Source organism: Balaenoptera acutorostrata, chromosome 9, assembly GCF_949987535.1.
Source record: "Balaenoptera acutorostrata chromosome 9, mBalAcu1.1, whole genome shotgun sequence".
Classification (NCBI taxonomy): Eukaryota; Metazoa; Chordata; class Mammalia; order Artiodactyla; family Balaenopteridae; genus Balaenoptera; species Balaenoptera acutorostrata.
Genome location: NC_080072.1, coordinates 72,897,779 through 72,914,454, shown reverse-complemented (window position 1 = coordinate 72,914,454; position 16,676 = coordinate 72,897,779). Strand labels below are relative to the sequence as shown.

The 16,676-nt window shown below is 40.4% G+C and overlaps 1 protein-coding gene across 1 annotated transcript; it reads right to left on the bottom strand.

Annotated features, from left to right (window-relative positions):
- Positions 1-374: 374 nt before the first annotated feature.
- On the bottom strand, positions 375-14,935 carry LOC130708885 (uncharacterized protein C11orf97 homolog). The gene is made up of 4 exons (XM_057553280.1): positions 14,794-14,935; positions 9,982-10,086; positions 2,379-2,504; positions 375-388 (listed from the first exon to the last, which is right to left on the bottom strand). The coding sequence occupies exons 1-4, from the start codon at positions 14,933-14,935 to the stop codon at positions 375-377; spliced, it is 387 nt and encodes a 128-aa protein (XP_057409263.1).
- Positions 14,936-16,676: the final 1,741 nt, after the last annotated feature.

Below are 16,676 nucleotides of genomic sequence, written 5' to 3'. Positions count from 1 at the left end.
TACAGGAGGCATTCAACACTTATGTATTTCCTGTTTCATCATTCGCGTGGTCATTCTTGTGACTGATAGCGATTGAGCACCTACCGTGCCAGGTACAGTGCTAAGTGCCTGACAAACAGTGGTGAGTGAGAGAGACATGGGTCCCGCCTTCATTGGGTTTCTGACAGTTTCTGAATTAATACTGACCCATTTTTGAGAGTTATCTGTGGGTTTTGTTCATCTGTGATATTTCTGTCTTGCATCTAACTTTTCTAATTGATAATGAGAAATATCTAATTCTCAGTTATCAGTTATCAGCTAATTCTTATGGATTCATCAGTTGTGATTTGTAGAGCAGATAGTAGCAGTTTATATGGCAAAATGCAGCTGGTAACTTACAGAGATGAAGCTAAAACATACAACAATGTCAGTTACATACTATAACATGACCACTGTAAGGGCTTGATGTAGGCTGGAGATAGAGGGCTGGGGGCCACTAGGAAGGTAGTGTGGATGAGTATCAATGAGCGGGAGCTGTGAATAAGTTTCTCCTAAACCGTATGGATGAAAGTAATGTAATTATGGTCAAAATCAAACATATATTTTTTATTATATGCCTCCAATTGATAAATCGGGTAATCTGTTGCACTTCTATGTCTTCAAATGAAGGTAATTTGTTCTTCAAACCAGTCTTATAATATGGCATTTAGAAAATCATCTTTAAACTAAATTGCTTTGTGAGTTTTCTTGGAATGATGGATTTGCCCACTAGAGTTGGGACCTGAAAAATTGGGTGGAAAGCTGAAATAAATAGCCCCCACTGGGCAAGTGTCCCAGACTTGGGTGCAACAACCATTACTTCAGGTCACTCACATCTCTGTGGATTTTGCATGTAGTTGACTCCCAGGTTCCTAACCCTGCATTCCCATGGCCCTGGCATTTGTACCTCTTTAACCACTACTATTCCACCCTTGTTTTCTGATGAGCGAATTCTCTGCCATGATGGCCCAAAGCTTGAAGCATAGTCTTGGAGTCAGATGGAAACCGGTTTGTAGTTCTGGCCTCACTACCCGCTAGACATAGTACCTTGGGTAATGTAATGTCTCCAAGCCTCAGTTTTCTTACGTGAAAAATGAAGATTGAATCCCTCATCTCATGTGACCCTGTGGATTACATAACTATAAAAGACTGCCACGCCTGGCACATGATAAATGGTGGCTACTACTACTTTATTATTATTAGACCCAGGTCTCTATTACTGGTTCCTTTTTGCTACATGAATCCCCTTAAGTAACAAGTTTGTTTATTTTTTCACCTTGTGTTGCAGTCTTTAGTGGCTGTATTTTCCTCCTATTGAATCCATATTCTGGAGGCTTCCTCCCTGGGGACGCCCCTCCTTTGTGGCACTTGGGCTGAGCCCTCACCCCATTCCAGATTCACCAGACAGCCCAGTTCCTGTGCATCGTTGGCTCACAGAGTTGGTGGTGCCTCGTGACTTCTACTCACTAGCTGAGTGACTTGGGTAAATTATTCAAACCTTTCTGTGCCTCAGTTTCCTCATCTGTGAAATGAACTGTACTTGTTTCATGTGATTGTTGTAAAGATTTAGTAGATAATTATATATGAAGAATCTAGAATATGAAGTGCTATATAGCATTTGCCAGTATGACTCATATCTTGGTTAAGAGGACCCAAGCTTGGCACTTACACACTTCTTTCCTCTCAGCCCAGGGTTCCCTCCCAATTGTAGAGCTGTTTTCAGGACTTACAGACCCAATTGTATGTCCGTACACTATCTGGACACTGCTTGTGCTTCCATGTCAGAACCCCTGCCTTCTCCACATCCTGCCACAAATATCACTGGCAGACGCTGGCTGGGGCAGTGAGGAATGAGTAACAGTTCTTTCCCCAAACATAATGTCTGTGAGGAAGAGTCTACTGGGGCCAGCCTGGTGGCCTCCTACCTAAAATAGGGTAAAACTAATGGAACCTAGCAAAGCAGTTGCCTTATTCTTCCTGAATTCCCTCTTCTCCCTTTCCTCATTTCCACTAGTAAACGCAGATCTTCTGTCTAGAAGAAAGGACAGTGCAAGATTCCTCCCCACTGAGCCTGTGTGCTGGAAGGCCTTCCGTGGATAAAAAGGAAAGGAAAGAGTCAGGAGTATAACTCAAGAGTGTGAACTTCTATTGTATCCATGGGGTAAATTGGTTACTTAAACTATTACTATTTAAGTTCCACAATAAGGCAATGTAGCTAAACTGCAAGTAACCTGAGAGAAGCAAGTCAAAAGAAGATTGGATTTTGACTGGGAGCTGTAAATAAAGCATACACCACTGGTTTATAAACAGCTCAGTATCTTCCATACTTGGGGTGGAAGTCAAGGGTATCCAGGTCTTACTTTGTAGCCCTCCGTGCCTCGAATAGTACTTGGCTTGTGGCAGTAAACTGTTTCTGCTCGGCAGTCCTGGCTTCAAGCCTCCCACAGGGAGATTCCTTTTAATGCTCCAAATCCCTTCCAGGGCCACTGTCAATATTTTCAAAAGCAAGATAATGATTATTAGCTTCTTCTCTTTTCAGCACAAAACGTTCCTAAAGTATTTACTTGGTGATTATTTTCTTTAGCCATTTGGGTGGAGGTTTATTTGGTTTGATTATCAAACCACCCAAGGTCTTTAGCCTTTGTTTAATCTGTAATTCTAATTCATTCATTGAATTATTCCCTATGCAATTAAACCTCTACAGTGTTATGAATTTAACCTGCCCCTAAAGAAATAGATGAAAAGTCAATTAAGAAATACAAATAGCAAGACACAGAGAAATCAGGAATAAATAATCATTAATATATGGGCTTCATCAGGCAATCTTGTCTGATTCTGCTTTAACTCCTAGAAGCACAAGTATTTCCAAAGATAACATAACCCAAAATTACCAGAGTAATTCATTCAATAGATCCAACAATCTTCTAAACTAGTTGTTGTTTAATCTCCCCCTTGAAAGAAATAGTAAACTCACTGGAAAACATCATAACAAAATATCTGTAATGTGATGTCTATGCACTGTGCAAGGCAAATTATAGTCCTAAATCCTAATACCACCAATAAGTATTGGTTTAGTAATGATTTGCACTGGGCTTTTCTCCATATCCTAAAATCACATGTTTAGATTCTGGGAATCAGTTAACAAGCATTTAGTGAAAATCTACTGTGTAGAAAACTGTGACCCAAGTCAAACAAAGAAGTGAATTCAGGTAAATGCCGTAAGCTGTTTTTCCCATTTCTGAAGCTGCAAATGTCAATGCCCAATAGTCTCCACAGATCCAAGGCTGCCCACTGGCATACCCACTGACATGATCTCTCCCTAAAGGAGTCTGTACCATGCAATGAGTAGGGGCACAGCCTTTGAGTTCAGAGGAGATCTGGGTTTCAATCTCTGCTCTACCACCTACCAATTCTATGACTTCGGGCAAGTTCTTTAATCTACGATGTCTCAGTTCCTTCATGGGGATGACAATAATATCTACCTTGAAGGACTATTATAGTATTTGGATGAAATGGACATAAGTGCTTTGTACTCAATAAATAGTAGCTTTTTTTTTTTCTTTTTCTTTTTACAGGGACAATGATTTTCCTGTACAAGCATGGACTCAGATTCTATTTCCAGAGGCACAGTCACTGAGCTGACCCACCAGGCTGAATGTAAGTCCTTTCCCCTCCTTCCCGGCTCCTGAATGGAGTGGCTGGAGCTATCTGTCAAGATTCGTTTCCTCCCTCTTCTTCAAAGACCTTCAAGGAAGACTCCACAATCTCCTTCTGCCAAGACCTTACAAAGTTCAAGCTGTTCCTTATACCTAACCCAAATCTTCCCTTACTCATCAAGCCAGTTTCCTTTCCTGACCCGTCTAGAGATAGAAAAGGGTAACAAACTCTCAGACGTAGGAGTCCGCAAACATTTATTCAATAACCCCCGTGACACCCTGTGAGAAACCAAGAAAATAGATTTAGATTTGTTCCACATTGTGGGAAGGTCTGGTAAATGGAAAACGGTTAAAAATCCAGAGGTAGAACTCTGTAGAAAACCCACATCAAATTAGATAGAAGAATTGTACTAGTCTAATCTAGGTGGCTCTTTCAGATGCAATCACATTTATGGCTTAATAGAGAAAATACCTGAAATGTAAATGCATATGCCTAGAAATGCATGGAAAAAAACCGCTCAAAGCAAAATGTTGTTATACGTAAGTGTTTACTGTACTTGGGGATAGAGGGTGCTGGGAAAAATAGCATGACTTTGATTTGATAGGATATTGGCATGAAGACATTACGGAAAGTGATATATTCAACTGGAGGAAAAGAGGACCAAAAAGAAGTGTGACTATCCTTTGAAGCAGCGGCTTCTTTAAAGGGAAATTCAACTCTCTCAGCTCTGGGCAAATGTTTTCCAGGAGGAGGAAGGAAGACAAAGGGGGGTTGTGCAGAACAATGGGGCCAGAGAGACCTCAATGTTGGCAGCTTAACCTGAAAAGGAAAAGGGCAGCAAGCATAAGAGAGACGCTAAGAGAAAGGAATCAAATCCTTCCTTGAAGTTCAGAATCTTAGAGATTCTTCTTCTCTCTCCTCTTCTCATGCCCCCAAACCTCTTCTACTCAAAAACCTTTTTAGGTGTGTTTTTATCCTGAATTTTAAAGTTACAAAACCAAGTCTTTACGCTGAAAATTTTAGCGTAAAATTTTAGATCCCAATGGGATCTGACCTGGTCTATCAGAAGGTCGCCTTTTAAAAATATTTTTGTTTCCCCAGCTGTCTCAGGACTGTGAATAAGGAACCTTGGAGCTTTAAAAGCCAGTTGAGAAACATATTGTCTATTCTTCCTTTGTGTAAACATGTTCAGAGGAAGAAAATTTTAAGTAATTTAAATTTATATTTGGTGACTTCTAAGCTCCGTAATTATTATTATTTTTTTTGTAATTATCTTGACATGCCTTTGGTGTCTAGTAAGTTCCTTGTATATTATAGGTACAAAAACATTTTTGTTGAATGAATTAATGAATAGCAAAAATATCCACACTTGCTGGGTAATATTTCACATTTCTTAAATTTGTACTAAACATAATAAACAAACCAGACTCAACATTAAGTTTGCATGCATTCAGGCACATGTAGACACAAATGAATGCATCTGACAGTACACTCTTGAAATTCATTGGGAAAGGAAATGTATAAGAGAACACTAGTGAGCTTCATGAATCAAATTTTTCATGACTACCATAAACTCTGCAGGTTTTAGCCAGAAAAGTACAAAAGCCCTTGCAGTTTGAAAACATTAAAGTAGTACATTAATGTATTTCCACATGGTCCTCTATAGAAAATTTTCAAAATGTAGAAATAGCTTTAAAATAAATGGCAAAATGAATGCAATAGTCCCATAATGCATGTCTCATAAACCTACCTCTTCTTTTTAAAAAAGTTGTAAGGAGGGGGAAATCTTCAGGGAACCACTAAGAATATATGAATTGTGATGTTAGCTAAATTCTTACTTATCCAGAAGGTTCCATAGGTTGCCCAAATTCCATTTACACCTGACAGCAGATCTGATCAGAAAATTGCATTTCTTCTTTTCATCATTTCAGGATGATGAGACCCTGTAGATCCAGGTCCCTGTGCTTGGGGCAGGAATGTGTAAAGCCTCTGAAACCTCTTCTACCTCAAGTTTGAACTTAAACCTGGAGAAGATTGTGACAACTTTGTTGTTACTGAAGAGAATACTATTTGCTACCAGTACAGTTTCAAATCTTTTTTCCTCTAAGAAAACATAATCTTATATTTTAAAGTATATCCCAATGGCTAAGAGCAAAGACATCAGCTTCTGATGAGCCTACATTCAAGTATCAGTTATCCCACTGTGTGACAACAGGCAAGTCATTGTACCTCCCCCAAGCCTCAGCTTCCAGAGCTGCAAAATGGGAATAATAATGATAGGGACAGAGTACAGGGACAAAGTAGGTGATTAAATAGTTAATCCCACTAAGGGATCATAAGTAAAGAAAAAAGTATGGGAGACCCCTATAAGTTAATGATCACTCAAGAAAGCAGGCTTGCTTAACAACAAAACCAAGTGGGCTTGCTTAGCAACAAAACCATGCACCAGAAGCATGAGACATGTCCCAAAACAATGAAACAATGGTGGAATGAGACCCACATCCTGTCCAGTGAGGCCAGTAAGTTAATGATTCCTAGGACATGCTTCTCTGTGCACACTAAAAACAAAAATACGAGGAAAAGGTGACATTAAACTGAAACCTGAGATGATTTACCATATTTTAGTATATGTAACCGCCTTTTTGCTTATTTCCATTGCTCCGTGATAGTCCCAGTTTGACCATGTAGGGACAAGAATACTCCTGCCCAATGTGGAGGAGAAACTGATGATGGAAGCTTGATGTCTACTCTCCCCACTTTTCCTTTGATTATAAAACTGCAGCCCACTAAGTTCTTGGCGTGCCACCCTCTTGCCCACCCACTTGTAAATCTCACAAGTGTCCTATACTAACAAACTCTTTGCTTACCTGTCACTCTGTCTCTCACTGAATTCTTTCCGCACGGAGACAGAAGCTCTACCAAGCTCTACGCTCTACTAAGTCCCAAAACGCATTCTGCAGTTTCAATAAGAGCATAGGGTTGTTGCAAAGATTAAGAGAGGTAATTTGTAAAAACTTTCATGTCCAGGAGACGCACTGTGAATGATGGCCAATATAATAAATAAATAAATAAAATTATGAATGATTACCACCATCATCATCATCATCATCATTAGAGAGCCTCCCTTCACCCACCTACCCCTCCCCTTCTCACTGAACCCATATAGCTCTACATCAGGAACCTAGAAGGACTCAAAAACCCAGAGAAGGGAAGGCTTAGAGGCCTGGCAGTCCATTTTTCTTGTTGTCACTGATGCCATTCCCCAGACCCAAATATGGGGTGCACAGTAATAATCACCTGGGACATGTTGGCCACTGCAAGGTCTTCACAGCTCTTATTAACTGTTGTCATACATGACCACAAGAACAGGTGGCATAGCTCAATCACCTGAGGGTCCCTCACTGAACGGCTTTTTCCTGAGTCCCTTCTTGCTACCCAAATAACAATATTCTAAAATAAATGTAATGTTCACTCTGTTAAACATCCTTAAAACCTAACTTCTGGATCTTTTGACCTTTGGTTGATTTTGTGCAACCCAAAGAGAAGAAACTTTTGACCTTTTACCAATTTCATTCAACCAAAGGAGAAGAAAAAAGGACAGAAATAACTTAAGTCCACTGCTTTGGGGTACGTCCATTATTGTCATCATTAGCTCAATCGGAAGTAAAACATGCTCTCTTTTAAGTTGCTTAACTTCAGAACAAATGCCCCTCAATAGATGGTACGATTGAAACCAGGAGATTGAATTTGACCTTCAAGATCACTGCATTTGACCTTCAAGAAAAAGGTCATTTGCAATCTGGAAAAGAACAATTTCCCTGCACTCATGGAAGCAAAAGCCTATTTGGGATGGGTGAAGGAGCAAACGATAAGTAAAGAAGTGAAGACAATGAATGGGTCAAGCATACTTACTCCTAACATCTGGGAATAGCTACGATATAAATCATACAAGCCCCTCAGAATTTTATGCAGAATTATGGGTGTACGTGACAAGGTGTGTTTTCCAGCAAGAGAAGCCATAGCTTTCTTCTGATATTTAAAAGAGTGTGTCACTGAAAACCTCCTTCTAGAAGGTCCAGTGGCTGACCCGAGCTGCCAGCCCTCTGGGCTAGGCTGGAAGAGTGTGGCATTCTCCCTGGGTGCTAGTTTCCTATTCTGGCCAAGGACGTGGCGCCCCCAGCCATTAAAAAAAGGAGAAGAAGAAAAGGAAAAGAAAAAATATAGTAGGTTTTTGTTTTTCATCAGTAGAGCCCTTTAAGACTTAACCTTACAGAATCAATCCTCAGCTTTGAAAGATTTTTCTAAGCTAAAATAGCACCTCCGTGCGACCTCTGGTGGATGTTATTTAAAATGCAGCTCCCCATGCAGCCCAAGCATTCTCCGTTTTACATGAAGAATATTTGAAAACACTGCCTAGAAAAATGAATTTTTATAAACCAAATGATTTTTCCTAATCATTTAGAGTGTCTCATAATCAAATGTATCCATTAAGAATAATACAACATCCAACTAGTGTATAAATCAGCTTTTATGTAATCACTGAAAACAATGAAGGTGACCCAAAATATAATAGTATGGACTTAACTATTTTTTTTAATCACCAGGGAAGTAGTATATGTAGATTGGGGTTCAGAGAAGTAATTTAGTAGGTCATTTTGCATCCATCCATAGAGTTCACACTCTAAGACTTTCAACTTTCCTTCAAGACACTATATGAACAAAATGAGCCGTTTTGTTGATCTCTTTCCATAAGAATGGGTGACACAAGAAGCCCTAAAAGGTGTTTCTATGCTGGTTTTAAAACATAAAGTGGGAAAACATTTTTAAAAATTGGAAAAAAAAAGACTTATTATAAAGCTATAGTAACAAAGACAATGTGGCACTGGTATTGAGATCAATAAATAGATCAAGAGGACCGAATAAAGAGTGAAGAAATACGAAAAAAAAAAAGTGGGAAAATACACCATGGAGTCTGAAAAGATGTACCTCTGGGCCTGCAGCATCTTCTCTTAGGAATTCTTAGTGAATTTGGGTCCCACCAGACAGTTGTTTAACAATCCTCCTCAGAAAATGTCAACTTCTCTGAGTATAGGAGTCGTGCCTTAACAGTTCTTTTATATCTTCAAGCAACTGCTGGTACCCAAGAGGGTTGCAATAAAAACCTGATGGTTTGAAAAGCATGAAATATGCACCTAGCAATCATTGAGAAGGAACTATGAAAATGAGGGGATCCAGCAGTTTCAAAATAACATCTGTGAGGGATTCTTGAGAGCATATCTTTTTTCAAATGAAGCATCAGTGCAAGCTCTCAATGCCCAGGCCATGTAACTCATATACCATGTGTATGTGGGATAAAATCCTTGGCTGCTTTGACCGATTTAAATGACTTAGATTCTTCTGGGTCAGTGACTTGCAAAGTGGGGTCCCTGGACCAGCATCATCAACGTCACCCGGAAACCTGGTAGAAATGCAAATTCTTGGACCCCACCCCAGACCTTTTTTTTTTTTAAATTAATTAATTTATTTATTTATTTTTGGCTGCATTGGGTCTTTGCTGCTGTGCGCAGACTCTTCTCTAGTTGCGGTGAGCGGGGGCTACTGTTCATTGTGGTGCGCAAACTTCTCATTGAGGTGGCTTCTCTTGTTAAGGAGCACGAGCTCTAGGTGCACGGGCTTCAGTAGTTGTGGTACGAGGGCTCAGTAGTTGTGGCTCATGGGCTCTAGAGCGCAGGCTCAGTAGTTGTGGTGCACGGGCTTAGTTGCTCCGCGGCATGTGGGATCTTCCCAGACCAGAGCTCGAACCCATGTCCTCTGCATTGGCAGGCGGATTCTTAACCACTGTGCCACCAGGGAAGTCCCACCAAAGACGTTCTGAGCCAGTTACTCAGAAGTAACTGATGGATGAGGCCCAGCTATTTGCTTTTAACAGGTAATTCCCAGGTAATTCTGATGCAGTCTAAACTTTGAGAACCACTGTTATTGCTCATACTTATATTGATAAAGATAGAATATGTTATTGTGCTTTTCAGGCACTTGGAAAAAAATTCTACTTATCATTAAATACAAATAACTCCACCAAAAATGTGGGACAGCAATGTAGATTCTGATACCTAGCTCATTTTTTTTCTAAATACAACACTTTATTTGGAATAGGCAAAATAATTATAAAATTAGCCAAGAATTTCCCAGGGACCCATTTTTCTTTTAATAGTCATGGTTTTGCAATAAATAAAATAATCGCTCTGCCATCAGACAGACAATTTTATATCCATTTTGCAAATATACCTCATTTGTTACTGAGATTACCTGCAGGTGGATGTTTAATGTGGCATTCATCTCTCTTAATATAAAGTTCTTCTTCCAGTACTTCCTTAATTCTCTTATGTGGCTCACAATATAAAAGTTTCTTCCCTAAAAAGACATTAACAAAACTGGTTACTTATCATAAATTCTGCCCAACCTTCTAGCCACTACCTACATGAATAACTACTTTTTAAAGAGACAAATCCTTCCATATAAACAGCAGACGATTCACCCTGCAGACTCTATTTTGGAAAGATCTCTTCCATTGTAACTTTTAGTTTTGGGGGGAACTTTACATTTGGGGGTTAAGTTTCAGATACCTCTTTTAGGTGTTATGAAGTAATATATGAAGTTTTCTTCATTAGCTTGAAGAAAACTTTCATTTATTCAACAAATTCTTATTAAAGACATACTCTGTGCCAGGCATTTGGGGCAGAGGACACAGCAATGAATAAGAAAGATGTATGCTTGGAGCCTACAATCCAGATACATAATACAGAAGAGTCTAGCAGTATTTCATTATCTTTTTAAAAAAATAAATTTATTATTTATTTATTTATATTGGGTCTTTGTTGCTGTGCACAGGCTTCTCATTGCGGTGGCTTCTCTTGTTGTGGAGCACAGGCTCTAGGCGCGCTGGCTTCAGTAGTTGTGGTGCACGGGCTTAGTTGTTCCATGGCATGTGGGATCTTCCCGGATCAAGGATCAAACCCGTGTCCCCTGCATTGGCAGGCAGACTCTCAACCACTGCGCCGCCAGGGAAGTCCCTCATCATCTTTTAAAGAATAAACCTGAATTGTAGTAGTGAGCCACTAATGGACATAGGACTTTTTCCTGTCCTCTAAACCTGCCCCCACAAGACAACACTGCTATAGTTGAGGATGGATTATTTGTTCTAAGTACTTTAGCTACATTTCTTCTGCTCACCCCAGGGAGCGCTGTGTCATTTGAGCCCTTCCATCTCTCTAATCTCTCCTGTCAGCTTCTCTCTCTTGCTCTCTGAGCTCCGACCACATGGCCCTTCTGTCCATCCCCACATGGAAGCCTTTGAACATTCTATTTTCTCTGCCTGAATTGCCTTTCTCCTAATTTTTTTTCCCCCGGGTAACTTCTACCTGAATTTCAGGTCTATGCTGAAATGTCAGTTCTTTAAGGAAACTTTCCTTGGCTCCACAATCTTGAAATGCCCCTGGTTACTTTTTCTCATAGTACTCTCCTCTTTTCTTTCATTTGATTTATTGCAATGTGTGTGCAGCCTCATTTACTTTATATACAATTATTCGTGTACCTATTAGTTTACCATATGTCTCCCTTACCAGGCCATAAATACCATAAGAGCCGGGATGTTGTCTGTTCAGTTCATTAGAGTCCTAGAACAGAGTTTGACATAATAATAGATGCTCAACAAATGCGTTTCAAGTGGAACTAAGCATTGTTCAATTAGTGAAATATTCTTCTATATGCATGTCTGCGCACGCAGCCTTGTGAACATCAGGGATCCGGTAGCTCTAGTCTTAGTGCCCAAAAGCTCAATCCAAGGAGCCATGGAAAACCTAACTAACCAACACAAAGCTATGGCAGGTGTCATCTTTTCCTGACTAACCGATAGGGAAGACAAGTAAATACTTTTGACTTGTGTGCAGACTGACCCAAATGGGGAAAAAGACCTGCTGCATATGGCTGTGGGTCTGGTTCATTCCTGGTCATGAGACCCAAACACACCCTCAGACATGAACAAGGCAGAGTTGGATACTTTCTGAATCTTGTTTCCCCCAAATTAGGAGTCATATGAATGAGAGATGAATGAAGGTCAGAATTACTCTAGCTTAACTTTGGTTTAAACTTTTTTGGTTAAATCATGATCTTCAGGCAGAAAAAGGGTGTAAGAAATGTGGCCAAGAAAGAAGAAAAGCCTATAATAGTTCAGAAGAGAGGAGGAGATCACTTGCTCTAAGTTCAAGTCTCTTGACAAATTTCAGCCCTTCTGTTATGAGAATTTACAGAGGAAATCACCAAAGGTTTTGAGGAACTATGAAAAATGAGATAGTAGTAAAGAGCTAGTATAGACAAATGTTCCCAGCTCCAAGAAAGACAGAAAGAAAGAAAGAAAGCAAGCAAACAAGCTGGCTAATAACAATTGCTACAATTTATTGAATGCTACCGTGCCCTAGGCATCTTACATACATAATCTCTCTTCCGGACAACCTATGGGCAGGTATAATTATTCCTATTTGATAGACGAAAAAGTAACTTCCAGAAGTCATAAAAACTAAAAGTCGTGCCTACCTACCTCTCTCAAATCAAGTTACTAAACTAGACAGACCAGGGAGACGCTGTAGTCACGGTGCAGTGTGCGCATTTCAGCAAGGCATTTGATAACGTGCATTTCTCTTTGGCAGAGAGCGCCCACGCCAAAGATGCTGACTGACAGATCAGGGGCTTCTAGAGACTCTACTTGGAACTGTTGGGGTCACCATTTAATTTGTTAATTTGAATATAGGAACTTTCAGCAAACTCACCAAATGTGAGAATGGCACAAACCTGGTGAACGGTTCATGTGCTGAATGGCAAACTCAGGACTCAAAGGGCCTTCTACACCCAGAATGAAGTGCTAAAATTCATAGGACGGGATGGTTGGGGATACATATAACGACCTGTATTTAGGACCAAACAAAGGAATTGCATAAGCATAGGACAGAAAAGGCCTGGGTCAAATGTTTTCAATTGGACAGGGGGGGAAAGAGAAACTAAGGATGTCATAGACTGCGTTTGTTATGTGTGTTAATAATATAATGTGTCTGTCAAAACAGCTCATGTAATTTTAGATCCACTTAATAGAAGTATAATTTTCAGATCAAGGGAGGTTATAGCCCCACCACACTACACTAACCTGATTGTACTGGATTCACTGATTTAATAAAATGGAGAATACTGGGATAGTTCAGCCAGCGTGGTGAAAGCACTACAAATTATTTTAAAGGTAACACTGAAAAAAGAAAAAAAGAAAGGTAACACTGAGTCTATGAAAGATTTGGTGGGTGCTCAAATAGCCGCCACTATATAATTCAAAAATGTTTCAGTGGGAAAGCACCACATTTTATCTGTGTATATTTGGGAGCAGATGTGTGATTAGGGAGTAGAAGCTGTACAGAGACTGGGGACCTTTCCAAAAAATAGAGATTGAAGACCTTTCAAAAAAAAAAATTTGAAAATTGAATGGGTACTTTGTGCAGGTGTAAATATTCTGTCTCTACTTCAGCTGAGGCCAGGAGCTCAGGAAGGCTGAGGCAGGAACTCTTCATATGCCCCCCACCCTGACTTTGTGAGCTCCTGAAAGTCTGGACACCTGCCTTAATCCATTACCCATTTCCCAGCAACCAGCCCAATGCCTGACATGCAGAAAGGACTCAATAGTTGTCAAATTGATGAGTGAATGGTTAATTCCACCTTTTACTCCTACAGTCATGGGGAATACAGAACCTTTAAATTATAGCATCTTTAACAGGAAAATTCCCAGATAGATAGAATTTTAAGTCGGAGTAAGGAATTACTTAAGTGTACTGAATACTTATATATACTGAATTTAGTTGCTGTAAATAAGGTCTCTGCATGCTGTTGACAGTAACAGGAATGAGGTATCATAGTCAGGCACATTGTGGCTGATGCTGAGGGAAGAGGTCCTTTCACCAGGCGGCAGCAGTTCTGTGGCTCCTCGGGGGGTCTCCGTCTCCCAAGAGGAGGGTGCGTGGTCCCTCGAGGAGCGGAAGCTGAGCCGCTTCAGCCCAACCCTCGCTCCTCTGTTGTCCTGGTGCAGAGGAAGCCACGCTGCTCTGGAGAGGCAATCAGGGAGGCGCTGCAAAAGGGCTGGGAACGCTTGCCTTCCTCTTCGGCCTATTATTTTCATCTTCATCATTCCTTACCACCTACTGAAGACCTGTGGGACACAAAGGGCTGTGAAATATCTGTACATTTATGGAACAGTATGGAAGAGCACTTCGACCTAGCGCGGACTCAACCATGTTGGCTGTGACTGTGAACCAGAACTGCTTCTAGTTATTTGAATGTTGTTTGTGTGTTCGGCAGGGCAGGGAGGAAACAACAGCAGTGTGTTAAAATGTGGCCCATGATTGTGAGATTCTAAAAGGATCAGGTAATCATAATTTATGAACTGATAATCCAAGAGATGGGGGTTTAAGTGTTTGAAGGATTTCTCCAGCACTGAATGATGGTAGGCAAGTCACTTCCTTTCCTCTAGTGTAGACCTCAGTTTCCTGGCCTGTAAAATGAAGGAATTGACAAAAATGATCTGCATATTTCCATGTGTGTATATCATTTATGTATTTAAAAAATAAATTTCATAGTTTTATTATGTGTAAAATTTAAATTTATATATTACATTTTACACATTTTTATAATTTAAACATATTTTTACATATATTTAAAACTTATATATTATATTTTACACATTTTTATAATTAAGATATATTTTATAATTTAATATTTTTAATATCATATGTATGTATATATACACACACAATTTTTTTCAATACCTTCCAGGCCAATGCCACTACCAATTAAGTTGGAGGCTACCTGGACTCAGGTAGCCTTTTATGAAGGAGGGCTTGCGGAAATGGACCAGATGCCTTCGGCCACAAAACCATCACCCCTGCCTTTGCCAAAACAGCAGCTTCGCCCCCTCCCTACAAAACCTTTGCGGCTTCAGCTAGTCTTACTCCGGTTTCCCCCAGTTCATCTTTCACCACTTCTCCTCGTCCACGTCCCTCCCGCGGGGTCCGAGGCTGAAAGGGAACTCACACTGCTTCCGGGACTCTTGGGAGCCGCGGCCTCCGGTCTCCCCGCGCGCCCCGCACCCCAGGCCTGCGGGCGGCCGAGACTGCTCGCCGTCGCGGCCCGCCTCGGGCCTCGCCACCGCGGTCACCGCCTCCTCCCCCCTCATGCCGCGGGGGTCTTCTTCGCGGCGCGCGGCCGGCTGGCCTTCTCTGCTCCGCCGCAAGCTGCTGGGGAACACGAGGCGTCTCCGGTTGCCATGGTGACTGTGGGTCCTCCCCGCCCCGAGCCGCTCCCAGCGGGAGTCTGCAGGTGTCCCGCGCGCCCAGGAAGGCGCTGGAGTTGGGGAGCTGCAATTACTTACCGACCAAAGCAAAGGACTTTCTTTCCATTAATCTCTCGTTTGTTTGTGACACCAGTTTGGCGAGAGGGGGTTTACTATTCCCTGGTAGGGAAACTGAGATTCCGAAAAGCTAAGGATATTGTCTGAGGTTACACAGCTAGAAGTGGCACAGCCGGAATCCGAATTCAGAAAAGTTTGGCCCCAAAGGCTAAAGAATAAATCACCACCTGGAACAAGTAGGGGCGGGAGGAGGGATTGGGCAGTGAGTTCAAGGAAAGGTCTCTGGTTTCACGCAGTGCTTTGCTTGTCGTGTCCCGCTCCCTGCTACACACACATGATCAAATAAATCAATGTTGAGGATTCCCAACTTTTGGATTGTAAGGTGTTGTTGTTGTTATTATTAATAAACAACTCTTGTAGTGTCCAAGCACTTTTGTATTCACAATCTATTTGAATCCATATAAAAACTAAATTTTACAGATGAAGAAATCAAACTCAGAAAAGTTTAATTTGAATAGAAAATGGGAAAATCTAGAGTTTTATTTGGAGCAAGAAGTTGCTTTTCTTTTGTTTTTGCAGTCATTTAAAAATATGTTGTGGTGTTAATTTTATGAAAGCTAAACGTGCAGAATTAAATGGTTCTACAAGATTTGTAGCCAAATACAGGGGACCCCATCTGCCTCCATTTTACCTCCATTTTACTCCACTTTTCACCTCTTCTGGATGATAAGTTAGCGTTTACAACCATATAACCAACTGCTTATTTTGCTGCTCTTTAGATTTTTTAGTTTCAGATATCATGTCTTGATTTCCTGCTATGGGAGAGTGAAGATTTAGCTCTCTTCCATGCTTCCCACCTCACATGTACTTAACTGCACCTTCAAACTCCCAATGTAGATAAATTGAAATTTTGCCTAGAGGGTTTTCATTTACTATGGCTATGTAAACTCTAGTCGCAGCTGAGTTTATCCACTGCACAATATCCTAGGCTCACTTTTTCTTTCTGTACAACATTTTAATTACCTGGAGTTGATAGTTGCCTTGCATTTTTTTTTTTTTTTTTGCTTCTTTTTCCTTTTTTTATTGGCATATAGTTAATTTACAATGTTGTGATAGTTTCAGGTGCACAGCAAGGTGATTCGGTTATATATATATATATTCTTTTTCAGATTCTTTTCCATTATAGATAATTGCAAGATACTGAGTATAGTTCCCTATGCTACACAGTAGGTCTTTGTTGTTTATCTGTTTTACATATAGTAGTGTGTATCTGTTAATCCCAAACTCCTAATTTATCTCCCCCCCATCCCCTTTGGTAATCAAAAGTTTGTTTTCTATGTCTGTGAGTCTGTTTCTGTTTTGTGAATAAATTCATTTGTGTCATTCTTTTAGATTCCACATACAAGTGATATCATATGGTATTTGTCTTTCTCTTTCTGACTTCACTTAATATGAGACTCTCTAGGTCCCTTGCTCTTTAATTTGCTTGATTTTTTTTTTAATTTATATTTGGCAAGTCTAAGGCCACTCAACATTTTCCTTTTTTTAAAAAAAAATATATATATAT

Excerpts from the sequence above, each read along its gene's own strand:
- LOC130708885 (XM_057553280.1), bottom strand. The coding sequence starts at position 14,935 with ATGAGGGGGGAGGAGGCGGTGACCGCGGTGGCGAGGCCCGAGGCGGGC. Across the intron at positions 10,087-14,793 it reads CCAAGAGTCCCGGAAGCAGT|GGAAGAAACTTTTATATTGT; the intron begins GTGAGTTCCCTT and ends ATGTCTTTTTAG. Across the intron at positions 2,505-9,981 it reads CATTAAACATCCACCTGCAG|TGGCCCTGGAAGGGATTTGG; the intron begins GTAATCTCAGTA and ends AAATATTGACAG.